General features: G+C 43.5%; 1 protein-coding gene across 2 annotated transcripts in view; it reads left to right on the top strand.

Annotated features, from left to right (window-relative positions):
- LRIG1 (leucine rich repeats and immunoglobulin like domains 1) overlaps positions 1-27393 on the top strand; it is a 126325-nt gene that overhangs the window by 45353 nt on the left and 53579 nt on the right. For both annotated transcript variants that reach the window (XM_043550669.1, XM_007061478.4), the window contains exons 2-3: positions 7709-7780; positions 13538-13612. In XM_043550669.1, coding sequence (XP_043406604.1) covers positions 7709-7780; positions 13538-13612 — 147 coding nt within the window. The remainder of the gene's footprint in view (positions 1-7708; positions 7781-13537; positions 13613-27393) is intronic.

Raw genomic sequence — 27393 nt, 5'->3', positions numbered from 1 at the left:
TAACCCCGCTTCCAGCCACGTACCCAGAAAGGGCAGGCAAACTTCGACTGGAAACTCTTTGGGGTAGGGACTATCTTTTTCTGTGTTTCTATAGTGCCCATCACAGTGGGGTCTTGGTGTATGACCAGGGCTCCTAGGCTCTACCTTCATACAGTAATTAATAATTCCCTCATAATACACTGCAAAATAATTCATGGAGCGGCTCAATTTACTGCAGTGCTAAGAACCAGAGGATGGATGGCAGCTCGAGTGCTGTTTTGCATGGTGGCTGTTCTTACTCGAGGAAGGCTAACATGAAGGAAATAACTTGAGTGCAGACCAGTTGAGTTAACTCTGCAGCAAAGATAAACCCTTAGTAGTTTTCCTTCCTGAATAGAGTTTAAAGACTATTATGGGACAAGCCTGAATTTTAGAACAGTGACTTTTCAGAACTGACCTGGCTTACAAAATGCTTAGATGTGGATCAAAATACATCAACATGACATGCTTTGTATAGTAATGCTTATTTATATGAACACAGGAGAATATAGACTCTTGGATGTGATACGATTCATCTACACAGTGTATTTTATTTTAATGCATGGGTCTGGGACTTGACTTGACAGAGGCCATTTGGAAGATTGAAAAACTTAGTTACCATTGAAAAGTCGATAAAGAAAAACAGCTATATATACACATGACTGTGGAAATTACAACTTTTGAAGGAGCTTGACTTATTTTATCCCTGGAAATGAAGGTGCATAAGGTTGTAATGTAATGATTATTTTAAAAGTTTAGAAGATAGGAATTTCCAGAATGGGTTGGACCAGTGGTCCATATGTTCCAATATCCTTGTCCTGACAGTACAAGACACTTAATCTCTGCTGCAGAAAGCAGTTAAGGAATAACCTGCCCAGTGGGAAAAAGTTCTTCCTAACCCTCATTTTGTGGAGGATGGCTTGTGTGGCTCCCCTGAGTTACCACTATCTCTAGACACAGATTGGTAAATCTGGTTCAGTTGCAAATCATCCCATGAAGTGCTGCTGTCAGGATCTTCATGAGTTACAACAGCCTCTAGGCTGCTCTAATTTATGGCAGGGGAGCAAACTGGGTGCTTGGCTTGCCTGGGTTGGGGGGGCACAAAAGTGGTCTAAAGCTACATTTGAAAAACCCTCCACCCCGCAGTACACCCCCAAGATGTTCTTAGGCCATATCAGCTGTTGACATTTTTTGGGGGCTGGAAAAAGTATTGTTACCCCTCATTATCCCTGCTAGATGGGTAGTAAGTTGAACTTTGAATTTTTCCAGTGAAGGGGATTCCACAGCCTTTTCTGGAATTTGTGAACTGGTTTAAATTCAAGCAGGCTCTGTTCTACAGTTGCTTGTCTTCAGAAACAGGAACATGTTTCCCCTCCCCTCCATATCCCTCCCCCAAGTAAATCTGCTTCTTTTCCAACCAAGTGTGTGCTGTGCGTAAAGCATCTGCAAACATTTGGGAATGGGCGGGTGTCTGTTCAATATACTGTGGACTAGGCAGCTATCTTTCAACAGATTAGCAAGAGGAATTTCTATTGCAGGGCTCAATTGTTCAAGGCTCTCCGCTCCTTTTGTGCGTGAACAGTGAAAAGTTGTGTTATGACAACGGTTGACAAAATGTTTAATGAAAGCCGCAGCTGGCAGTAACAAGAGTTCCCAGACATTCTCCCTTCCTCTCCTGCCTGTCACTGCAAGGTGCAGATATAGTTTGGACACAGTGTGCTTCACTGACAGATAAATGGCTTTGACTTACGGATCTGAAACTCTCACCGCACTGAGCAAAATTCTGCTGCCGCTGTGGATTGCACAGGCTGGAAATCATTTGTGTGTTTATTCATTTGTCTGGCAAACAAGCCAGTAATTTCTGTTTTGAAAGGAAGGGTTGTTTTTTTGCTTTTGTTTTGGTTTGTACATGTAAGCATCGTGAACAAAGCACACTATGAATGCTGCTGCATTAGCTCCTTGATTGCCCCTTGGGATGTGTGGAAAGAGAATTTTATATAGCATTCTCCGGCTGAGAAAAGTCATGCAGCTCCTTGGCATTTGGTCTCCCTTTAAAGGAGGCGTTCGTTGGTAAAACTGACTTTGGATGTGCAGCATTATGGCACCTAAAGAGCATGGGGGGAGGTTGAGAATCAGGATGTGCACCTGATTATTTAGCCAGGGTTCCTCGCCCCAACTCAAATATACACTGCCGTCTTCTTAATCATGTTTACAAAGTTCAGTGGCCCGCAGTGCCATTTTACAGTCCCAAATAAAGGCAAACGCTACTAGATGGTTCAAAGACGACAATGGACAAATACACATAGAAGGGCCCCTCCTGCATCAATTGAACATAGTCTCAATTCTTGATCATGCCTACTTTAGTGACAGGTATGGACAAAGTTTACATACCAGCACATCGCTGGATTAGCCGATCAAAGGAAGAAATGAAGAATTTGTAATAGTTAAATCTAAAGCATAACATGATTGCAGAGTACTGCACAAGGTATAAAGCCAAACTAGCTTTTAAAAAAAAGAAAACCCAAAAAACTCAGGTTGATCTTTCGATTCCAACAAGAGACTGTCATCCACAAGCTGAATTTTAGTAGCAACCCACTGGCTAATCACACTGGCTGAACTCATTTTCCAGACAGTATTCTGGAGTTTGTGGTCACCGGGTTCTGGCTTCTTGGGGATACATGAAATGATGTAACTGAAGATGATATTCACATAAGGCTACTGTGTTGCAGCTGCAGAGCTCACAGGTAACTTGGCTAGTACTTTAGGGGCATGCTGGATGCAGATTTTTTCATAATAAGAAATCTTAAAACATATGGCCGAAGTATTTGCCCAACCCAAGAGCCATTTAGTTATTGCATGGTTCAGGCACGGCATTGACAAAGGAATTCCTCATGAAAAACAAACAAACGGCTTGCTCGCTGTCAGCTGTGGTATATTAGAAACTTGATAATTTATACTAATTGGAGAACTGTTTCTCTGGCACGTCTTTCCAGTGTTTCTGATCCTGGCACCCCTATGCCACTCATCTTCTCCTGCTGCTCTGTGTGAAGTTGATTTGGAGAGGATCAAAGCCAATGGTGAAGTAACAAACAGTAGCCATGGCTTTTTGTATTTTTTTTACATTTAAACCAATCTTTAGACTGCACAGAACATTGTCTTCCTTGTCCTTTATTTGCATTCCAGTAGCACCTAGAAGCTTTCTACCAAGATTGGAGCCTCATTGCGCTAGGCACTGTACAAAATGAGACAGTCCCTACCTCAATTTTATTTACAAGACAAGCAAAGGGTGGCAGAGGGAACAGAAGCAGGGAGGAGAAATGGCTTGGTTACACAGCAGGACAGAGCCAAGAACAGAACCCAGGTGTCCTGACTCCTAATGTAGTACCCCTACCTACTTAATCGTACTACGTTTCTTTAGCATTTGCATGTTCTGACCGAAGTGCCATAGACTCTGTATCAAGGAGCTGAATTCTGGAACAAACCCCCCTTGGGCTATTGGAGCTGCAGACGAGAAAGTCTCTGGCATCTTAACATAAATTAAAACAGTGATGATCTTGCTGAAATACAGCTTATGAAAATGACTAATACAATTGGAACAGGAGCTCCTGTGCTATTCGGCTTGATATATTCCATTTATTTTACGCTGACCCCATATTTTCAGCGTTCGATGGGCTGCAGATTTCTGTATTGATAATGCAGGACTGCACCGAATACATGGGGTCAGCAGGAAGCGTGAGGTTTGGGTAGGTGCGGTAGGGTGAGTTGAGACTTAAGCACCTAGGCAGGAATGCAAAGGTGGGATAATCGGACATTACGATTAACTGAATGTTTCTGCCAGTGTCCATCAGTGAAATAGTTAATGAAGTTGACATATAAAGTGTCCTGTAGATTTCAAAATTTGGCAGCCTAAAGTAATGAACAGGGATGGTTCACATGTATTGTTTCAGGATGTCTGGAGACTCAAGAAGATAGCACTGCATTGATTTACACTTGGTTCCTGTTTTTCAGATTGTATTTCATAGCCTGTGAAAACCGAACAAACAACTCCCTCCCCCCTCCCCAACAAATTTAGATATTGGTGCCAAATTCTGCAGCGAGGGGTGGAGTCGGTAAATTCCATGGTTCTGGTTGGAATAGGCAAAATACTGTCATGACACATGAAGAGCCAGATACTTGTGTGATGGCTCTGAGAGTCTTCAGATCTCTGGAACCATAACAAAAATATAAAAAAATTACCTTTAGTCACCGTAAACTGTGAGCAAGAGAAGCTTTAACCTGCTGAGATCTTTGCTTTCATGTCGTCATGCTTAAGTGTTTGAAGCACTGATCGAGACAGTAGAAGCTCCTTCCCTTCCCAGGTGTGCAGCGTATCTGAGTTTTTAAAGGCCACGTATACCCACAGGGGGGAGATATTTTGCATTCACGACTAAAGACTAAAATGTTGTGATCACATAGTTCAGAATTATCCTTCAGCCATTGTTGGGAAAACAAAATGTGTCACATAGTGAAGATGATGTTTCAGCTAAACAAGAAAGCCTCCGCCTTTCCCATGTGATATTCCTCTGTAATGTTTTCTGCTGCTTTCCTTACCTGTAACATGGAGACGATACTTTCTTGTGTCAGAGGGGTGGTTTGATGTTTGCAGAGAGCTTTGAGATCCTGGCATAGAAGGTACATTATAAGTGGAAAGTATTATAACATTAATTTTTATGATTTGGTTTCTTTGCGGAATGTGATTGTTGTAATACACAGCACAGCACACCACACCAGCATAATGGTTATAGCATGAAACTATGCTAGCTAGCTGCATTCATGAATTTAGAAGCTGCTTAGCTGCAAAAACAAGTTGATCAGAATTAGGAGGATTGCAGGCTTTGTCCCTGATTCTGTATGCTGTTTGGGTAGGGGCGCAGGGGTCTGCTCGCATGGAGCAGCTTTCAGGATTGAGCCTTAGTGCATGTCTTGACTGCAAAATTAGCCCAGCCTGTTACTCGGGTGCTGCCCCTAGCCCACCCATCCACACACATGCCTCCCACCTGAGCTTGCGATCTGGCCCACGGGGGTATGAGTCAGAGCCCGAGTTCTACTTTCAGATGGGCTGGTGACTCACCTATTGGAATGAGGATGCAGGCTAAATAACTCCAGTGCTGATAATCTTCCAGTGCCTTCCCACCATCCCCTGCTCCTCCTTCCGTATGCCCCAAAGGCCAGACACGCAACTCACTGGGAAGGAATCATAGAGCAGCTCAGCTTACTGCAAAGCAAAGAACCATGCAGTATGTCCCCATAAGCCCTAGCACCGCCAGTGAAGACATGGTAACTCGACTGTGGCTTGGCAGGGTGGACGCTCACCCCTGGTCTAGGCTAAGCCAGGCACGCAGACCTCGATGCTGATTATGCAGGCTATCTCTGTAGTGAAGACACACCCTTAGAAACAAATGCTTTACCATGAGTCTATTTCAACCCTTGGATTCTGAAGAATTGATGATAAAGCTCCATAGACCTTTTTTATCTATATCAGTCTCTAGCTCTGCAATGTCAGATCTTCATCTGCACAAGGTCCTGATGCTGGCCACAGAGGAAGGATAGTCCAGTAGTTAGGGCACTAGCCCATGGGCAACCTGGGTTTAATTCCTTGCTCTGCCACAGACTTCCTGTGTGACCGTGGGCATATCACTTAGCCTCTCTGTGCCACAGTTCTCCATCTGTACATTGGGGCTAATGGCACGTCCCTACCTCCAAGGGGGTTGTAAGGATAATATATTGGATTGTGAAGTGCTCCGATAATACAGTAATGGGGGCCGTATAAATATCTAAGGTAGAAAGATATATTCTCATTTATACCAAGCCCTTTATTCTGTCAGGACAGGGTAAAGAGGTCTTTAGTGTACATTGCAATCCACCCCAAGAAGGTTTTCGCTTTGACTACGTTTCTCCTAACCCAGTGGTAGCACCAATAGGAATGTTTCCCCAAAATTCCCTAGTGTAGAACATGCCTCAGACGGCTTTCTTTTTCTGTTCCAGGCCTGTAGGATGTTCTCTGTTGTACACTCCTTTTTGGTTTGTACTCAGGGCGCAGACAAGCTCAAACCTGATTTTGCCTTGTGGTTTTTTTTTAAAAAAAAGTTGTAATATAATCTCTGGACAAATTGCACTTTAATTGTAGTTGTGCTATGAATATGGACTTGGCTTTCAAATGTTACTCTTGGTTTAAACTGTAGTTTGACTTTTATTTAGATAAACGTCATTGAGTTCATTGTGAAATGGATATCTGCGCTAGGCTAGTATTGATTTAAAGGTCTCCTGAGTGTTTTAAAAGACAGTAGGCGTGTACAGGACAGCATATTTTGTTAAAATAGATGCTTATATGATATTTCAGACCTAGATTCTAGTGTAGCTATTAAGGATCTACACTGTGCTGTCAATAGGCATTGTCCTCTTTCACAGCAGGTATTTGCAGAAGATTGCATGTTTCATGTTAGTCAAAGAAGACTTTCGAAGTAGTGCAACTTTTCCACGTGTGAGGGAAAAATTACACCGTTTCCAGCGAGCAATTGAGCATTCTGAGCATCTGAATTTTGGGGGGTTTATCTAAACCTAAGCCATCAACCTTTTGGGTCAGATTCAGAGGTGGCATATGGACAGTACAAACTCCAGATCAGTGAGAGGATGTGACCTCGTGCAGAGGAGGCAAAAGGCCTGGGTTGTAGTATGAATAATAGCCTAAAGCAGGCTGTCAAAATGATGTAAAACTAAAGCAGGCCACCTCATATTTGTCTTGCATCTGCGTACACTTGCTTTTTTCCTGCTACAACCCCAGCTATCTGCCTCTTCCTTTTGTATGTTTTAGCAGCATCACCTGCATCACATTAATTAGCCCCCATTTGAGTCTCGCACATTGTTAGTTGATTGGGTTTTAATCAACATTTTCTCTACCAGTAAGTCCTCCTTACCTGAATTCAGGCAGGTTTTACCTGTAATGTGGGGTTTGCTAATCATGCAGATGCGGGATGAAAAAACTGAATGGAACTTGGGGAGTTGAGGGTTTCGCAAAGCTATAGCAAAGCTTAGTTCTTTAGAACTGGTGCCGTGTATTTGTTTTCTCACACAATGTTGTTCATTAATTATCCTAGTCTGCTCAAGGGTTATTCACTGCAGTGGCGGTGAGTGTTTGCGCAACCACATTCCCAATAATTTGGCACAATTGTGGATGAAATACATGCAACACCATGTAGTGAGTTCCAGGTCAAAGTCTATGGTAAAAAGGAACCATTCAGACATATTGATGGATGTAGCCTTGTTAGAAAATGTAGAGTACGTACTGAGAAGGAGATTCGCTGATATAATTCACAGGGAAATAACCTGTTTATCTGTGATCAGTAGCTTGGTTCTGAATAACCAGAAAGAAAATAGTAAACTTAAATGTATCCTGTTAAGACAAATTAACTGCATATATTAATATGAAAGGGGGAAAACCTAGGGAATACCTGTATATGTTCTGCTAGGAGAAACAAAGTATTCGGCTTGTTTACTCAGCAGAAAGTTTCTCTTCCCCCTCCACCCAATTTCTTAAGTGCTCTTGTAAAACAGCAGGTCATCTCACAATGCAATCTGGAATAATTAAGATGACCCGGTTTTGCTGAGCACAGTGACTATAGTTTGCTGATCCCACTGTCTCTTATTTTAATAGAAACCTGAGCTACAACAAGTTGACGGAGATCGATCCTTCTGCCTTGGCCGAGCTGCCGAACCTACGGGAAGTGTAAGTATTTTTTCCAAGGCTTTAATTGCATTTTTGCCAGGATGGCTCACGGAGGTTTCCCAAGACACCCCTTAGTTGACTTGCATCAGCAGATCGGACATGGTGTATTTTTCATACTGTACCTGCGTGCTACCTTTTTTTGTAAATCAGTCAATTAGTAGAACACAACATCTCAATTAAACTGGCATGCAGCTATTGGAAATCATTGGTGTTTGCCTCACTCTCTGCTTCATGCATGGCTCTGTGGGAGTAGTTCAGTTAACGCACCTGAGCGCACACACGACTCTTTGCTGAAAGACTATCCCTGTAGCAAGGCAGAACGGACTGAGCTGTGACATCTGATGCCAGCCTAACCCAAATCTCCCAGGAAACAAAGGTGTAGTGTAATGGACAAGAAAGCACTTAACTCTGTCTCTTCCTGCCGCTGGAGTTTGTATTGCTTTTGGAACCAGTACAAATTTTGTTTGCAGTCTGCTTTGAGAACCTAAAACGATGGGTTTTGTTTCATGTTTTTTGGGGGGGTTGGTGAAGGACAGAGTACTAGTAAAAGAGATCCCCTCATCACAGATGATATTATTAGAAGGAATTTCAACCCTGGACTTGCAGGCTCTCATAACTCTGATCTCTGTAAACATTCACTGGTTAATGCCCACGCTGCTGCTCTGATTGTCGGATGTTAATAGCACTTTCATGAGCCCTGACTTGAGGTAGTGAAAAATGAAAGTGACTCAATGTCTTCAGTGGTGGGTTGAGGTAATGGTCTTTCATTAGAATGTTAAATTACTGGCATGCTTGAGGTTTGGTTTCTGTTGGAAAAGCTTCTGATGCCCCCTGGGAAGCTGAGGAAACATTTCCTTTTAGAAATGCCACTGTAGGTATTGTGTGTTTCTTCTTGTCCTTCATCCCTTTTCATTAAGCACTGGCTCTTGTGCCCAATCCTGACGTCCTCAGATGGGCAAAACAATGTACATCAGCTGGAGTCTTGTCTGACTGATGCCTGCAGGATTGGACCCTACGGATGAACCTGCTACTTCTCCTCCTGCCTAATCTTCTGTGGCCCTCCTGATTACAGAGCAGTCAGTTGGTTATTAAGTAACAGGTTCGTGATCTTAGGTGCAGCAAGAGGAGCTGGAGTGCTCTGAGACAAGCATGATTATTTATAAGAGCAACAATGAGAAAAAGGGAGAGATATAGACCAGCAGAAATGGTTTCTGTATAATACATCTTCCAAGTTCATTAAACTCCGGAAAGCCTTAAATTGCTCAGGGTGTAGAGAATAGAACCACAGAGCCAGTCCAACGAGTCTTGTGTCACTGAATGTTACCCTAACACGATAGCGGCTTGGTGGTGGTTTTATACGTGAAAGTACCTGAAGACATATGACCTCAGGGGCTAGCTGGGGGTGTGAAGATTGGAAGCTTGGCACCTCAATTCTTATTGCTTATATTGTACCCAGCGAGGATGGGGCTCCATTGCACTAGGCGCTGTACCAATACAGAGTAAGGGCTTGTCTACACTACCTGCCGGATCGGGTATAGATGCGATAAATCGACCGCTGAGCGCTCTCCCGTTGACTCCGGTACTCCACCAGAACGAAAAGCATAAGCGGAGTCTATGGGAGAGCATCAGCTGTCGACTTACCGCAGTGAAGACACCATGGTAAGTAGATCTAAGTACGTCAACTTCAGCTACGCTATTCACGTAGCTGAAGTTGCGTATCTTAGATCGACCCCGCGCGGTAGTGTAGACAAGCCCTAAGAGATTCTCTGCCCTGAAGAGTTTACCACTCAGAAAGGGGGAAGGGATACAGCACACAAGCAAAGTAAAGGAAGACCCTTCTCATGCCTCATCCCATCAATAACTGGTCTCTCAGTGAATCAAGACGAGAATTGAGATCTGGGAGCATTACCTCTGATTGAGCTACTTTACTGGGATAGACATAAAGGGGTGTTGCCAAATTAAAAATCACACGGAAGTGAGAGAACTGTTTGCATATTGTTGTTACAAGCCAGTCAGTGCTACAACAGGAGGGCGACAATTGAAACACATTGGAGGAAAATGGGCTAGCGTCTCAATTACATTAAAGCTCCTTTACACCCCTGTGGCAATTTAAAGAGATCCTACAATGGATGTAAATGGGAATTAAGCCCAAATTATGTAAAGTATGTTCATGTGTGCGCCTGTGCGCACACAATGTAAATTTTATTTCCAGTTTATTTTGTGTATTTGACTGCACTTTGCAGCTAGTCACTGTAGAGTTGGTCAGTTACTTTTCCCGTTTTGTGTTTTGCCAGCTTTGCTCACAGCCACAGGGGAGAGAGACTTTTTTTTTTTTTTTTTTTTTTTTTTTTTTAGATAGAGAAAAACTTATTGTGAAACCACACAGTTTGAAAGGGGGGACTCAGGAGGCAGGTGAAGTACATGAAAACGTCCTCAAAAACAACAAGGAGTCCGGTGGCACCTTAAAGACTAACAGATTTATTTGGGCATAAGCTTTCGTGGGTAAAAAAACCACTTCTTCAGATGCATGGAGTGAAAATTACAGATGCAGGCATTATATAATGACACATGAAGAGAAGGGAGTTACCTCACAAGTGGAGAACCAGTGTTGACAGGGCCAATTCAATCAGTGTGGATGTAGTCCACTCCCAATAATAGATAAGGAAAGCTTCCTGTAACTCTTTTTAAGTGACCAGATTTCTAGTTGGGTTTGTCCTTTACAGTACACACAAACACACCAAACTGAACTCACCAGTGTGATTTTTATAGTGGCATGGTGACGACTGTATTGCCTTCCCACCCCCTGGTACTTTTGAAGATTTTAGGAGAATGTTAACATCTCTTTTGTTTAATGGTCAAACAAGGTGGACCCCGCTTACAGTGCATTCTGAAACAGGTAACCTCCATTGGGGGCGGGGGGGATGTTTATAGGAAATGACTTCACTATGCATTGGTTTGGCTATGCCACAGACTTCCTGTGTGACTTTGTGTGAGTTATTGCTCTGTGCCTCAGTTCTCCACCTGTAAAATGGGGATAATAATCTTTCCTCCTCCTCCTTCTCATATTAATATGCTGTTGGCATTATCTGGAAGCCCATGTGAAATCAAATACCTTGCATAGTATATGAGAAGCCAAAAGAAAGTTCTGTGGTAGATTCACTGTGGAATTCCCCGCCCACACACACACACATTGTACAAAACCAGGATTAATTTAAATTGCCCTTATCTCTTTCGTCCTCCCATCTTGCACAAAGGATGGCACTGGTCCACTTCTCTTCTACACCTTCTGCTCATTACAAGTTGCTTTGCTCCTTGTGGCTGGCTTCTTATATTTGAGTCTAGGTCACGTGTAGTTTTGAAGCAGCTGCAAGAAAGATTTCTCCCTTCATTCCTTTGGAGGGGGATCTACCTTTTGCCTAGTAGAGTGTGTGGGGGTGTCAGGTATTTGTGTTGCATTATTATTAATTTTCAGCAGGCATCGTAAGGACCCCTCTGCGGGCTTTTGAATCAGAAAGGATTTTTTGCTAAGTGCAGCCGTGCATTGGCCTCTTAACTTCACATTTATAGCAGAGTCCTTCAGTCTATCCAGAGGAATAGTTTTATGAGGGGCAGGGTGGGATTGTATAAACAGGAGTCTAGAAAGATGGTAATGAGAGACCCTGTGAAATTCTGCATCATGGAGGGGGCTCCTGGACCCCAGGGGGTGTTAGTCTTGCAATGAGTGCTGCCCCTTGCTCTGTCTTGGCAGTGGCAAGGCTGTAATTGCTTCAGCATGGTCAGGGGGAAGCAAACAAGGTGGCCAAGAAATTAGGTAATTTTCAAGCAGCCAGACAAGCGGCTGTTATAGTAATTAATTGACTAATTCACCATACAAACAAGGGCTCTTTAAACTGAGGAAGAGCTGGTCACATGACACAGATCTGCTTTCACTCGGAGAAATGCTTCAAATATTAGGCTGTGGAAGAGACATTTCTGTATCCGATTGCTCAGTAGTGCAGTAGTAGCCAAACCTCCTCCTTAATTGTTGTTGGCTCTGCAGAACAATAGCTGATGAGTAATGTTCTTCAGAAAGATTGCAGGTACCCCGATCAGAGCAAATGTTCGCTAGACATGTGACAGATGTGTAAATAGAGTTAGTGACCCATTTTGAATTATTTAAAGTTATTGTATTTAACTTTCTTTTTTAACTGATGGGATTACGGCAACAAAATGGTGGCTTGTGGGCCTTTTTTGAACTACTTGCATGACACTTTTAACATACCATCATGGCTTTTTCTAGGTGTGTCCCTGCAGAGTGGCCTTGTGGACAGGGCACTGACCTAGGTTTCAGGTCACCTGACTTCTATTCCCAGCTCTGGTACTGACTTTCTGGGAGACCTTAGGCGTGTCACTTCCCCCTTCCTGCACCTTCAAGACCCCATCTGTGAAATCAGGATAATGATACTGACCGCCTTTTGGAAAGCGTTGTGAGATCTATGGATGAAAAGTGCTAGATAAGAGTTAATTGTGCTCTTCAGTTTCTAAAACAGTTGAGCCAAGCAGCCAGTATCTTGCTTCCTGCCTGAGAGTAAGAATCAACGTGACATGTCGGTGTGGGGAGGAACTCAATGTTCGTAGCAGAGATGAAGCCTACAGGTGTGGTAGGAGAGCTGGCCTGGGAGCCAGGAAATCTAGGATTAATTTCTGGCTCTGCCATGGACTACCGATGTGACCATGAACACATTACTACTCACTGGTAGGACAGCTTGTAGGACTTTGGCCTGTCTGTCTGTCTGTTCCTCCTCTTGGGTGGAGCTTCTCCCATTTATCCTTGAGGTGGCTCTGGTGCTTACACCTGGTCCACACACAGTTTTTATGAATTTAACCAAACTAATTTTTTTATCAAAATGGTTAAAGTGGTACAGCTGCTGCTGTGGTCACAGTCCTGCTGGCAGAAAAGTGCCTTATACTATAGTTTATTCCCCTAAATGTACCAGAATGAGTTATACCAGTGTAATCACCAGTATAACTGCAACCAAACTAGAGAGCTATATGTAGACTAGTTTTGAACCAGTATAGTTAAAATGGTATAAAAATTGTGTGTAGACAAGCTGTTTGGGGCAGGGGCTTCTCCTACTATGCGTGTGTACCATGGCTAGCACAGTGGGGCACGGATCATAGCTGAGGCCTATGGGTGCTTGTGCCAGACGAATAAATGCTGCTGATAGTCCTGAGGTTCCATTCCCAGCTGTGCCACAGACTCCCTCTCTCCGTGCCTCTGGTTTCCCATCGCAAAATGCGGCTCACTATACATAACGCACCCTTGGTGTCACACGGTTTAATTTCACCTGTGGCGTGCTTGTGCTCTGCCTCTCGTGAAAGGTGTGATAGGTGTGCATATAATTATCCTCCCTCAAGCTTAGCTCCCACTAGCTTCCGTGGAAGCTGAGCTCGAGTGGGGGCCGTGCCATTAAGTGCCAACAGGTTGGTATGGTGTTCCACGAATGCTTTTCAGTGTGGCGGCAGCTCTTGAGTGTGTAACGGGGGGTTTAACCGGACATGCTTTTCGGTGTGACTTTGAGATAGGAACGGCAGATACAGCAAACACCTGAATGTGGAAACGTTTGCCAAATGATCAGACTTGTAGGCGAGTTACGCTCTTGATGACAGGTAATTAGCTGGGCGTTCATACAAAACACCTAACTCAAGCCAGATCAAGCTAGTACATACTTCATTCTGAGCTGCTTGTTTAAACAATTTAATTTCTGTTTGTTCCAGACGACTGAATAACAATGAGCTGACAGCAATTCCATCCCTGAGATCTCCTTCTTCCCACATCGTCTCCCTCTACCTGTAAGTCATTGCTCCAGCATGCCTGATCTTTTTGCTTTCAGCAGTCGGTTGTCATTTACAGGGTGGTGTAAAGTGTTACTGACGGAACGCCAGTTCCGGTGCCGCCAGCTTTTGCGCTTTTATGTGAGCCTCCTGATACGTGATGGTTTTACTAAAGCCCAAACTCCTGGAGTCAGGAGAACCTCAGCTCTTATTAAAGCAAATCTCTAGCCTGAGTGATCACGGAAAAATGCTGGAAGATGTGACCTGAGTGCACCCTAAAGGCTAAAATCTGGAAGGCAAATAAAAAGAAACCAAAATTAATTAAAGAAATCTCATGTGTTTAAGCCACTCATGATTTTGGGAGGCCTGACTTTTGACCGTGGGGATAGCGGTAATACTGCAAGTCAGAGGGCTGTGCAGAGAACTTCCAATTCAGAGGCAGGGAAGCATTTCGGGAGCGGTAAACATCATGCAGGATAGTCACAGTCGGTAGTGAGACCGATTTTCAAATAAGGTGGAGCTTTCAGCCCCTGAGTCGCTGGAGAGAGAAGAGTGATGAGTAGGAGCATTCAGAACAGCTGCCTTTTAATGAGCATTTATGTAACTAAACTGGACGCTCATCTTCAGTTAGCAAACATTGGTATGAAAGTCTGAAATGTAACTTCTCAGGCGTGGAGGTATTTCTCTCTCCCTCTAGTGATGGCTGGGATTACACATCTTAAAGGCTGTATAAAGGGAAACTTAGCCCACTGCTCAAAACCTGCTTCCTGCATTCTGAGTCAACTCTAAAATTTGCCCAGGGAGCGATCCAACCAGCGAAATCAGCAATGAACCCAGCAGCATCCTTTATCAGTGCATTGTGGCTGGCCAGTAGGAACACCTTTGTGTCTTAGGCTTTAACCTTGGGTTTGTCTCACCTGTGTTTACTTTTAAAAAACGAAACAGAATCAGCAGGCAGCACGGAGGGGACTTGGCTTAAAAATGCTGTTAATCATATTGCTGCTTGAGTCCGTAGCTCTGAGTTGTGTGCTGGCAGTGAGCCCTGTGTTCTGAAGGCAAAGCACGCCTGCTGACTGCCCCCTCTCCCTTTTTAAGTTAACTCTTTCCAAGGTCAAGAAGGAGCTGTGACGCTTGGCTGAGCACGGACTAGAGAGATGGTATTTTAGAAGGATTGTGGAGCTCTAACACACCCCTACTTTGTGTAAATGAAGCATGGGGTAGCTTGGGTTAGCATTGGTGTAACATTCAAAGGCCAAATGAAAATCTTGGAACGCTAGGGTGAATTAGTTCTCAGAAATATTATTTTATGGAGTCATCCAAAATAGGCAGCTGCCCTTTATCATCTCGACAGAGCCTATGGAGATGCCTCCAATTTACCAGAGGGCTTGATGGCCCAGTTCTGCTCAGCAGCACCGGTGTAAATCTAGACTAATACATTTCATGTGAAGTGGAGCTGCTCTGGATTTCAGTGGCTGTGACTGAGCAGAATTTGACACTGAGACTCTGAGCTTTGGTTGCTATTTCAGAATGTTTCCCTTCCTCCATCCTGACACCTACAGAGGAATTGCTAGACTGGAACCCTCTTAGACTAGTGAGCCATTCTGTCTCTGAGGGTCTGTCTACACTGCAATTAAAAACACATGGCTGGCTTGTGTCAGCTGACCCAGGTTAAGGAGCTGTTTAATTGCGATGTAAATGTTGGGCTCGTGCTGGAGCCCAGGCTCTGGGACCCCATGAGCGATAGCCTGAGCCTCAACTTCTACATGGCAATTAAATCGTGGCTTAGCCTGAGCACCTAAGTCAACTGACACAGGCCAGCCCTGAGTGTTTAATTGAAGTGTAGACAAACCCTGATAAGAGATCACCCCTGTCTGCTGATTGGGGCAGGGAGGAGGGAGGGCGGAGTGAGGGCAGCTGGCTTCAGCAGTGATACTGAGCATGCTCAGTCTGTGTGAGTATGCTTCAGTACAAGCCAAGCAACAAATCTGGGGGGGCACATGACCCCGCATTCCCCCCGCCCATGCGTCGCCTCTGCCTTCATGCTTCATTAAAAGATCCGGTAATCCCCCTAATCATAGGACTAGATCAAGGGGCCTCGAGAGGTCATCTAGTCCAGTCCCCTGCACTCATGGCAGGACAATTATGGAATACTGATAGCAGAAGTTTATTCCTAACCCTGTGCATTGAGGGGTTGGTGTATGACCATAGACATGAAGGTTTATCCCCACCCTCCCTTTTTTTTTTTAACGTGGATGTTCTCATTATCCATATAGATAGCTAATGCTTTAATCTTTGAAAGTTTTTGGCCTCATTGATATCTTGTGGCCATAAATTCCACAGATTAATTCTGTGTTGCATAAAAATAATTTCTTCCCATCAGTTGCCTTTCAGTCAGTTTCATTGACTGTTCTTTGCTGTTGTATTAGGAGAGGGTAAATACAAGCACCAGATTTTATCTTCTCTGTACAATTCATTATTTTCTATCCCTGTATCATGTTCACTTTTTTTTTTTAAAAAGCGGAGAGTGGGACTCTTTATATTTTAATCTCGATTCTCATGAAATTCTTTCTAGGCCTCTAATCCTTTATATTGGTCATCTGCGGATCTCTTCTGTTTATTGGACCAGAACTGAACAGAGGGTTTCAGGTGGGGATGGGAGATAACATTATAATGCCATTATAACAAGTTATCAATGTTATTTCCTATCCTGTCTAAAATATCTGCTCTAGGAATTACTCTGGGGAAGTTCTGTGGCCTGTGTAATACAGGAGGTCCGTCTGAGTGATCACAGTGGTTCTTTCTGGCCTTGGAATCTATGAATCTGTGATTCTGTGAGTTCTGTAAACGCCCTAAGATTTGGGCTTCTTTTTGCCTGTGCTGTATATGGAACAGCTATTTTCACTGAGTTGCCCACCTTGACTCTTACAGTTAATGTAGAACCCAGCAATCAGCATGAGCAGTAGCTTCCATTGTGCATGACCTTGCATTTGTCAACACTGGTGTGCATCTCTTCCCCTTCACATTAGCTGCTGTTCTGCCTTTTCCACTAGTGTCGGTACCCCTAGGTGATTTTCCCTCCAGGGCCTAAGCAACTGTGAATGCTTTGAAGCAACCTTGCTCTGCTGACAAAAATTACATTTATATTACTTAAAGCAAGTGCAGAATAAAGTGAAACAAGTTGGCTCTGTTCCTGCCCTTCCATTAGGCTGTGTAAAAATATGTAAAGCAGAAGAACTTCCTCCCAGTCTCAATTCAGTTTGAGGAACTTAGCTTGAAATTGGCAGCCACATCTCTCTTTTTTGGCATGAGGTGAGTTCAGTTTTTGTTTGAGATATGGTTCCTTTGAAATGTGGATACTAAGATCGAGTATTCAGGTTTAGTGCACTTTTGCACATCCTATGTAGGGGCAAAGCACTCTTCTGTTACCACCAGACCTGGATCTATAGAGAGACCTTCAGCAAAATGGGTCAGCAATCACTTCTGGTTACTGGAAAAACGAGAAGGGTGCTGGCTTATACCTCAGCAGTTGTGGGTTGAAAGTTTTGCATATAAATTGCCAGCTTTCCTCAGCTGCCAAACATAAATTACTCCCAATAGTTGGAGTTACGCTGCCTCTCTGCAATAAGGATCTTATTGTTTAGTCCGCTTAGGAGAATCCTGCAGGCAATTACATTTCATTTTAAGTTTTTATCACAGGCAATAAATGATCTAAAACTATGTTTAAAATTACCGGTGTTGATTGACATTACTAACCGATTGATTAACCATTAGAATAGATTACCAAGGGAAGAGAGACATTCTCCATCACTTGGAATCTTTAAATGAAAGATATGCTGTAGTTCAACCACAAGTTATTGGACTTCATAGAGGAATTACTGGGTTAAATTCATTGGCTGGTGTTCTGTAGGAAGTCAGACTAGATGATCGTAGTGGTCTCTTCTCGCCTTAAAATTGTAAATCTATAATTGAGAATGTTGCACAGGTGAAACCCAGAGTGAAAATTCAGAATTAAGATGGTCATTTTGTCCTGTAAGAGAGAAACTGGATTACGCCTCAGTGTGTTGCACAGCAGCATATTCCTTCTTTTAAAGAAAAATAAATATATTCCTGTTTTTTTAAATGTTTACAAATGTTTGAAGTGTGTTTACCTCAGAAACCTCTCAAGTAGATTGTGCATTGCATCAGTCTAAGTATTTTCCGGAAGCACATGAATGTAATATAAGAGCAATACTGTCATTCTAACAACCCTTTTGAATGGATTAAGCAGCTAATCTGTGCCTCTCTCCCTGCCTGAATTGGGGGGGAGGGAGGAGGGGCGGGGACAGGAGAATATAACTACCCTTAACACTGCAACATTGCTAAGAAACTCAGAACTAAAGCAGTGGGTAAAACTGCCCATGGCCAAGAATTTATAAAAGTGACTAATGATTTTGCGTGTCTCCCAGATTTTGGTGCCCAACCCGAGATACTTTTAAAGGGGCCTGATTTCCAGAGGGCAGGTTCAGCACTTTCTGAAAATCACATTCCTCACGTGTCTCGGATTGAGTACCCGGAATCACTTGTCACCTCTGACAGTCTTGGCCTATATACTTCGTGGCAGAACTTGAAGTCATTAGAATGAACTTTGTATGTGTCTATCCCATCAGTATGTTTTCTCGAAGGACCTCATCCCAAATCTTTTATAGTTTACACAGGCTTGTTAAGTTTATCTGGTTGGTTTCTCACTTGGTACAGAATGGACACCAAGAACAGCTTTCTCTTTCTGTTTTCTTCTGATGTGGACTGTTTCTGCTGGACCTGTTACAGTCTTCTGCTTCAGGAAGGTTTATCTAGGCTGGTACTTGGCATCTTTTAGAAATGTGAGCGTGGGTGAAAACAGGATTAGGTGGGACAGGATAAAAGGACAGAACCCCTTTTATTACCCTAGCACAGTGGGTCTCAACCTGTTTATCATTGTTGGCTGCATATGCGGCCCACAGAGTGTTACCTGGGCCACAGGTTGAGAACCACAGTGCCTCCCCACCTAATCCTCTCCACCAATCCCTATGCCCAGAGCCCTCTACCCAGAGACCCCTTCACAGAATGGGGCCAGGAGTGGAGAGTCGGGCGTGGGGCAGAGACCCTGACCCCGGACCCCACAGTGCGGGGCCGGGGCATAGCCAGGACCCAGAGCCCACTATACGGCAGCCCACCCGCTGTCTGCTGGGACCTTGAGCCTTCTGTTTGGGAGCCTTCTGTTTGTCTGGCAGAGTCAAGCACTGGAAAGTTAGCAAATGCCTGAATTAAGATTGTCCCTTGTGTGTGTGCGCACTATGAAACATTATTCAATCACATAGCTTTTTTCCCCACAGGACTTCTATATCATTAATTAAATGTGTAGTTAATTAGTCTTAGGGTAGCCTTAATACTGGCATTGCCTAACTTTTGGCTTTGCAACCCTAAGTTTAATCATAGCATATCTCTCTTTTGTGACAAACCTGAACTTCACCAGCCTATGGAGAGGGCTGTAATTCACGGAGAACCACCCCTAAGGACCTGTGGTGTTCATGTTACCTTGTCCCCATGTGACCTGTGGTATTACATGAAAAGCTTTTATTGGCAGGATGATTCTGAAACCATGCTGCAAACCTTCAGGTGTTGCAGGCTGGTAGCAGTGATACAGATAAAGCACATGCAACAAATCAGTGATGCCCATAATTGTGGTGGTGAAGATAAATTGTAATATGGTTTAATTATTCATAGAACAGCCAATTCATTTGCCTTGCACTTTGAAAATGTTGCCAAAGCAGTTCGTCTCCCACAACAGCAGACATAAGGGCCTTGGTAAAGCTTTTAATAGAATAGGGTGGGGTGGGGGGGGGGGAATATCTGTGTATGAGTTACCAAATAAAGACAGCACCAGACATTAAGTGCAAACATCTGTTACATTATAACTCCAGAGCCAGAAAAGTCAGCTTTTAGGGCCAGAGTCTGATGTACGTCTGAACTAATTCTGAAATGACATTGGAGTCACTAAGTGCAGAATCTGTCCCGTAATTCCCACCACAGTTCCTAGATTTGAACGTTTGGGAGGTGATGGCAGGATGCGCTCATCAGTGTGCTCTTAGCTGTGGAATGCCCTGGCCAACGTTCTGCTGTAACCAAGTATGTTAACTCTCTGGTCCCTGTGTAAGACCTTTTGCCTTAGGCTTCTACCTGATGTTTCTCTGTGTGAGATGATGGGTGCATGGCTGTGTGACAGAGCTAGTTTTTAGCATCGGGGTGAGTCCTTTTGATGAAGTCACGGGGCCAGGGCAAATGATAGAGAACACAGAACTCCCTGTGGACTAGATACACTGGATGTTGAGACCGATGGTCGAGAACAAAACCATTTTTGCAGTACTGTAGTGCAAAGAAAGAATAGGCAGAATTTTCCCTCAGAAACTCAAAACAGCCTAACAGAATGACCTTAGCAAATAGAAGCCCACCCATTGCCAAGGCTGAAATATCTCATGCTTATTAGCACAGAGGATGATTTTTCTGGAAAGTTCGGATTGGCTGAGAGGAAGAGTGGTCCCATGATTACAGTGCTAATCTGGGCTGAGGGAGGCCCCAAGATCAGTTCCCTCCTCTGCCACAGACTAAGAAGTCTTGTGTGACCTGGGCAAGTCACTTAGTTCCCCCATCTGTACAGTGGGAGTAATAGTATGTGCCTACCTCACAGGGGTGTTGTGAGGTGTTCAGGTAATAGTTATGGGGGGGGCCATACGAGTACACATGGATAGCCTGAAAATAAGGGCTTACACAAGCGCAGTAAATGTAGTGTACTACTGTGGTACTGGCTATGGTGGTTGTAGTCATCCTCCATTGGCTAAGAATCAAGGAGGCTCACAGATTAAATACATTAAAATAACTTTCATTTTTTCCATTGTAACTCATCTAAAACCCTAAATGTCTCGAAACAGAAGTGGGCCGTGACCTGGACCATTCAGCTGTCTGTTGACAAAAATAAAGCTGTTTGAGCTAATCTGGCCCCTCGACTTTGCTCAAAGTAAGCATGGAGGACAAGGAAACCAGAGCAAGGATTTTTTTTGGAGCAAAAGAGTGGAAAACAGGATTAGCTGGTCCATAAAGGGCACAGCAGTGCTCTACACTGTATTGACGAGTGAAGGAACATCACTCAGATTTCTCTGCTGCCAAACTGAGCATAAAACTCTTGAAAAATCAAATTGCTTTACAGGCTTATTAATGGAAAGATCAATTCATCTTAAATTGTAATTAAACAGAGAGGCCTAATAGAGGAGGGTAAACTATCTTCTGTACCACGGGCAAGATATATCTCGTAAAATAAAGCCCCGAATAAAGGAGGGCAAATAATTGGCAATTAGGATTGGTGGGGGACAAACTAGACCTATGAAATGCCCTGCTTGTTCAAGAGTGTCTCTGAGCACCAAGACAGTCACTAAGGTTCATTGTGAAAAGATTCATAGATTTGTAAGGCCAGAGGGGACCGTTATGACAGTTTGGTCTGACCTCCTGCATAACACAGGCTAGAGAATCTCACCCAATCATTTCTGCATTAAGCCCATAACTTCTGTTTGAGCCAGAGCATATCTTTTAGAAAGACGTCCAGTTTTGATTTAAAGTCTCAGAGGGACGGAGAATCCACCATGTCCCTTGATAAGCTGTTTAAATGGTTAATTACCCTTGCTGCTAAAAATTGGTGTCTTTATTTCCAGTCTGAATTTGTCTGGCTTCAGCTTCCAGCCTTTGGAATTTGTTATGCCTCTCTTTGCTGGATTAAAGAACCTTTTACTATCAGAAATCTCCAATATGGATTAATTGGAAGGATATTGAAGTATATCTTCTCCCCCACCCCCAGCTCCTGTTCTCTCTCTGTCTCAGCTGAATACTTAAGAAAGTGGCAAAGGTTATATTAACACCATTTTTACTGCCTGCTGCTCTGCTGTCTTGTCATACAATTTGTAAAATCAAATACTTGTTTCTAATGTCACCTAAAGTTTAGTTGGCCTTCATCCATGGGGGTGAATATGCACTGCTGCTTTAACAGAAGTGGTGCAAGCAAGCACTGTACTATCCTGTTTGCTGGAGCCAAACCTAATCACTTAATAAAACATTTCCAAAATTCTTTCGTTTTATTCAGCTGTTCCGAGTACTTGATGTCACTGAGTGCCTAGCACAACGAGGTCTATGACTAGGCTATGATAATACAAATACTTAATAATAATTGAGGCAAATGATTCTGACACTACTTAGCTTTGCTAGGTAAGGCAAGGAAGGATGGCCTTGTGGTCTAATTCCTGGCTGTGTCACAGTCTCCCAGTGGTGACTGTAGGCAAGTCATTTAATCTCCGTGCCTCAGTTTCCCTCATCTGTGAACAGGGATAACACCATTTCCCTACTTTACGGGGCTCTGTGAAGATAAATGAATTAATGTTTGCGAGATGCGTAGATACTATTGTGATGGAGCTATGTAAGTACTGTGACAAAGTTCCTCCTCTACCTTGGTGGGTCCTGCGCTTATTGGAGAATTTGCTTGCCTCAGAGGTTTACGGCAGCCCTCAGTTTGGCTACTTTCGTGGCTCAAATCTGCCGTTCACTCAGATAACCTCATCACTGGCCAGCATGGGGAAAAAGAGAAGAACAACCCCCCACAGTCTCTCCTGATCCACCATGTAGGTTGGGGAACAGCTCAGAGACCTCCTCTCTGGTGGAACCCGCAGTCCAGGTCAACTCCTCCTGTGTCTGACCAGGAGTTAGGAGGTTTGGGGGGAACCCGGGCCCGCCCTCTACTCCGGGTTCCAGCCCAGGGCCCTGTGGAATGCAGCTGTCTAGAGTGCCTCCTGGAACGGCTGTGCGACAGCTACCTGGTGTCTGATAACGCACCTCTCCCTAACTGAAGTGAGGTCCTTTTTAAACCCAGGTGCCCTGATTAGCCAGCCTGTCCTAATTGATTCTAGCATCTTCTTCTTAATTGGCTCCAGGTATCGTAATTAGCCTGCCTACCTTAACTGGTTCCACCAAGTTCCTGCTTGTTCTGGAACTGCCCCTGTCACCTTACCCAGGGGAAAGGGATCTACTTAATTTGGGACTAATATATCTGCCTTCTGTCACTCTTCTGTAGCCATCTGGCCTGACCCTGTCACAGTACCTAGATAAATGGAAGACTGGTCTTCCTGTTTTCACTAGATACCACTTAGGGTGTGTCCACACTGCATTGTAAACTTGGGTTGATGGGACCCGGGCTTGTGGACTCAGTGTTCACAAATCCACACTGCATTGTAAACCTAGGTTTACAGTTGCTGGACTCTGGACTCGCAGCTGTGTTATCACGTCAATGCTGCACTGCACAGACCTTTTGACTTAGATCTGTGGCTTGACCTGTGTCTACACTGCAAAATGACAGGTCTTGGACCCAAGTATCAGCGGAACTCGGGCTCTGACCCCTCCTCCTAGCAGGTTCCTAGGACCTGGGTCCTGAGTGCTTGCTGACCCGAGTCAAGACTGATTTGTGTGTGGATGGAATTGGGGGTTGGGCTGAGTCAGCGCCCATGGTTAGTGTGCAGTGTAGACATACCGTTAGAGGTCTCAGGAGTTGTATATTGTGAGCTCTAACCTTAACTGAAGGGGGAGGGTGGTGAATCTTTAGCAAACATTTATTATTCCAGTTGTTAATTAGCTATTGAGTTAACATACAGACTTTTTAACAGTGTGATTAAACCTCCTTCCCCGCTCCATTGTTCAGCTTTCTCTTGACTCTTGTGAGGACGCCATCCTCCAGTGCACATAAGACGCATGTTTCTTATGGCAAAAACGAAGCAGGAAAAAATGCTTAAAAAAAAAACCCACTTTGTCTTTATACATCAAAAAGAAGGAAAGAATCCAGCACACAAGCCCAATTTTTTTGCTCTTTTTGAGTTGTTTCCATCATGGTAGATCCTAGAGACTTATTGTGGACCAGGACCCCATTGTGCTAGGTGCTGTACGAACACAGAACAAAAAGACGTTCCCTGCCTCAAAGAGCTTCCAATCTAAGTGTAAAACAAGAGGCAGCAGGTGGGTACAGACAGATACACGGGAGTTCAAGCGTAACAGATGACAGACTTTGCCCCAGAGAGCATACAGTCTAAAGTTAGTCAAATCATGACTCATTAGGCAGCTGTTATGAAGAGTTTGCAATCTGCAAGTCATCTTTCCATGCGTAAAAAAGAATGACCAAATAATTAGAAAGCCAGAATGTGGGGAAAATCTCTGTCAGCTCAGTCTTCATCACTGCCTGCAACTTTGTACTCATAATTAAGAAGTAAAGATAATTTAGATGACAAAGTTCTTTGTATCTTTTAAAAGCCAGAAAAATAACTACTGCTTTCAACTTACTATTACTTGTCATTTTCTCAGAATTCTCCCCCCCCCCCGACATCAGCACTTACTTGTATAGAATCATCTCTCAACAGTTTAAATCCCCGAATTTGCATTTGCTTTGCAACATTAAGATACTTTTACCATGAAAGAATATATTTCTTAGGTAGCTGATTGAATTATATTCAAACTATTAAGTGTACAACAGAGTATTTGCCTGCATTCTCCATTATAGCCTTAACTAAAACTTTAAAGCTCTGGGGTGACAAAATGCCTCCTAACCAATTAAAGGCAGATCAGATTGAAATACAAAATTCTTCCCAACAGAGCAGGTTAAGTAGAGGCTACGTCTCTACCCTCTATCCTCTCTTTTAAACCTTAGACTCAAAGGTTGACCATGCGAGACTTACTCCTTAGCAATTTCTGTTTTACAATGAATTACATTTTCTCAAATGAGAGTACTGGAAAATCATTTAAAACCATTTGATCCTGCTCTTGTAAAAAGCTAGGTCTTTTTGCACTTTGCCTGCCATCCCCATCTAGTTCATTAGAGATTGTAAAATCAGAATTGAATTTTTCAACCATTTTTTAAATGATGTAATCAGAGTAATTCCCTCATTCTACAGAGGAAAATGTCTTTTCCCACAGGATATGCTTGCCCAGTGATGATGATGGCACCCAGTACTGGACATTTTTGGCAGGTGGAGGAGCTGATTTGACTATGCCAGAGTCCAGGGTTAATCTGAGATCCTAGATGCCAAAAATCAAAACCAGGACTGATAAAAGTATTCCTGACACTCTGGCCTTTATCTTCTCAAATTTAACCCTGGATGGCAGCCTTAAACATGACACGCCATACCAATATAACAAGAAAAGGGACCCATTAGTGCAGGAACTTTTAGAGATTCTGCCTGCATGAAGTGGTAGTTACAAGATCCCATGACTTCTTCAGACATGAAGTTTGAGGCCATGACTTCTAGGCTCTGGCTCAAAAGGACCAAATGTTGTGTCAAGAACAATGAAGAGGAGTTGAAGATTTTGTTTCTGGCACTGCTTAAAAGTAACATTACAACGGATAAACGAAATCCTTAGAGAATTTACTATGCTCTCATATGGCTTGATTCAAAGCCCATTGAAGTCTGGGTTGGGGGACTGTTTCCATTGTGTTCAGTGGGCTTTGGATCAGACCCATGATTTGCATGTGTTGGCAAAGAGTATCCGTATGCCTTCATTGTGATCCTTCTGCGGGCCAGAGATTTTGACTTCCTTTTGAGGATAGCTCTAAAGGAGAAATCTGTTCACAGGAGGAACAGTTTGTATGTCTTCCAGTTTAATAAAGAGCAGCTGAAGGGAACCTCCCCCTGCTTTTGAAATGCAAAGGGATTGCACTGATATAGGAACAGAAGTGGCCTTGTTGCTTCCCAGCCAAACTCCAAGTTACGCACACAAATAGCTCTTGCACTGGGGGGTAGATTTAAGTCTGTACATCTGCTGTCTGAGTGATGAGAAGGCCAGATGTGCACAGGACAGTGACGCATTCCACTATCCTAAAACCCGCTGCTTCTCCCTGTGACTGTATTGTTGCTGAGACAGGTCCTGTACTAGTGTCACACTAAAAGTTCCATTTCTTTCTCTGTTTCTCTGCTAAACGTTCATGATTTCAGTTTACCTATGAACTTTTAGACACATTGCTTCTGAATCCATGGTTGCACTGGCCTTCTAGTGCTCTCCCCCCCAAAAAACAGCTGGGAGAAATATTATCCTTGTTAAGGGGCAACTTCTTTGGGCCCTGATCTTATTCATGCAGGTGGGCCCTGGCATGCACCCAGAGTCCAGTTGAAGTCACAAGACTCAACATACATGCAGGACTCTGCCCCTGCATCTCAGAATGCAATACTGGGAACCATGTTGCATAATAATTTTCCTTGGGTAAGTGCATGAGGTTCCATTGAAATGGCTGGATTTACACCCAGTTGCACCAGTTCCAAACTTGGCTCAAAGTGACTGAGGGCCAATTCTGCAGTCTTTATTCAGATGGTTCCGGCCCCCTCCCCCATCTCATTGGCGGGGGGAGAGGTGCTTCTGTATGGACTGCCGAGTTTGATCATCTCCATATAGTCTGTCTCACTCCACTTATTTTTGCTTCATCAATATTTAAAGACTAATAAAAATGAATGTAGGAAAATCAGGCTATTTATTATGCGCACTTCTTACAGGAGTAACATAATGTATTCTTAAACCCACCTCTTCTGTTTGCTTTATTCGGAGTTCATACTAGGAATCTGGTTTGTAAAGTCTGCTGGTTGTTCAGGCCAACGTTTGCAAGAGCCTGGCCCAGTAAAGGAAGTTGTCATTAATCATGTTCTCCCAGACACCACGAGAAGAGACGCTGTTTTGACTTTTCTGTTTGGTTGTTGGAACCGTTCTGATCATTTGCATGTCCTCTTTAAGATTGCAAATATAATGCGGACACATGGAAACGGCAAAGGAGCTGAGTCTATTCCAGGGAAATGAGTAATCCTTCCTTTTTAGAAAAGCAGCAGCAGTGAAACAGATCTTCCTCAGGCCATGGCAAACAGAGCAGCAGAAAGAAATCTGGACAGACTTTTAAAGTGATATGCAGGCTAGAAGGAGGAGGACAGAGATGGGGGTGTTTCGTGGATTTCTGTTTAACTCTTAATGTTGCTCTAGTAGATTTTTATGGTGAATGCTCCTCTTCTAAGGGGGGATCACCATCGTGTAGAACAATGGGAACTTCGTTTTCTGCACGTGGAAAACCATTTTGAGTAGGCTGTTTGGTTTATGTTGGACTAGGTCTGATCTCAGTGCCGTGCCTTACAATGCAGGCCAGGTTAGCTTCCTTCTTGTTTTGAATGGAGGGATGATGGTCTTGTGGGGCAAAGCATAAGATTAGGAGTCAGGACACTGGAGTTGTTTTCCTTCCTACAATAAGTACTCACTGTAATCTAGGACCAGGCCACTTAACTGAGCCTCAGTGTCCCCAGTCTGTGAAGCGAGGATAGGATCTACCTCTATTTCAGGGTAGAATTAATTCATGAAGCATTTCCAGATGCTCAAAAGGTAGGTGCTCTGCAGAAGTGCAAGTTATTTGTCCACGGTGACATTGCACGGGATGTCTTCCAGATTCTTTCCCTTGCAAATCGGACATAGATTAATCATAGGAGTAGTTTGTAGTCATGGTCTTCTGGTAAAAATAACCTCATACTTGGATCTTGGGATAGCCAAAACTTACTACAATTAATATCTGCCAGTACGTTGTCTGTCTAATATAATGGCAAATATCAAGTAAAACACATCACTACAAAGAGAATTGTTGTGTTAGTTGCTCAGCGGTTGGACAGATTTAAACCATAAATAGTTGTTGAGTTAAACCAAAAGCTGCTTTTTTGTTGTCTTTTAGCACATTCAAATTGCCAGTT

Source organism: Chelonia mydas, chromosome 7 (genome assembly GCF_015237465.2).
Source record: "Chelonia mydas isolate rCheMyd1 chromosome 7, rCheMyd1.pri.v2, whole genome shotgun sequence".
Taxonomy (NCBI): Eukaryota; Metazoa; Chordata; order Testudines; family Cheloniidae; genus Chelonia; species Chelonia mydas.
Note: the sequence above shows the minus strand (reverse complement) of the source record. Positions and strands in the feature narration are given on the sequence as shown.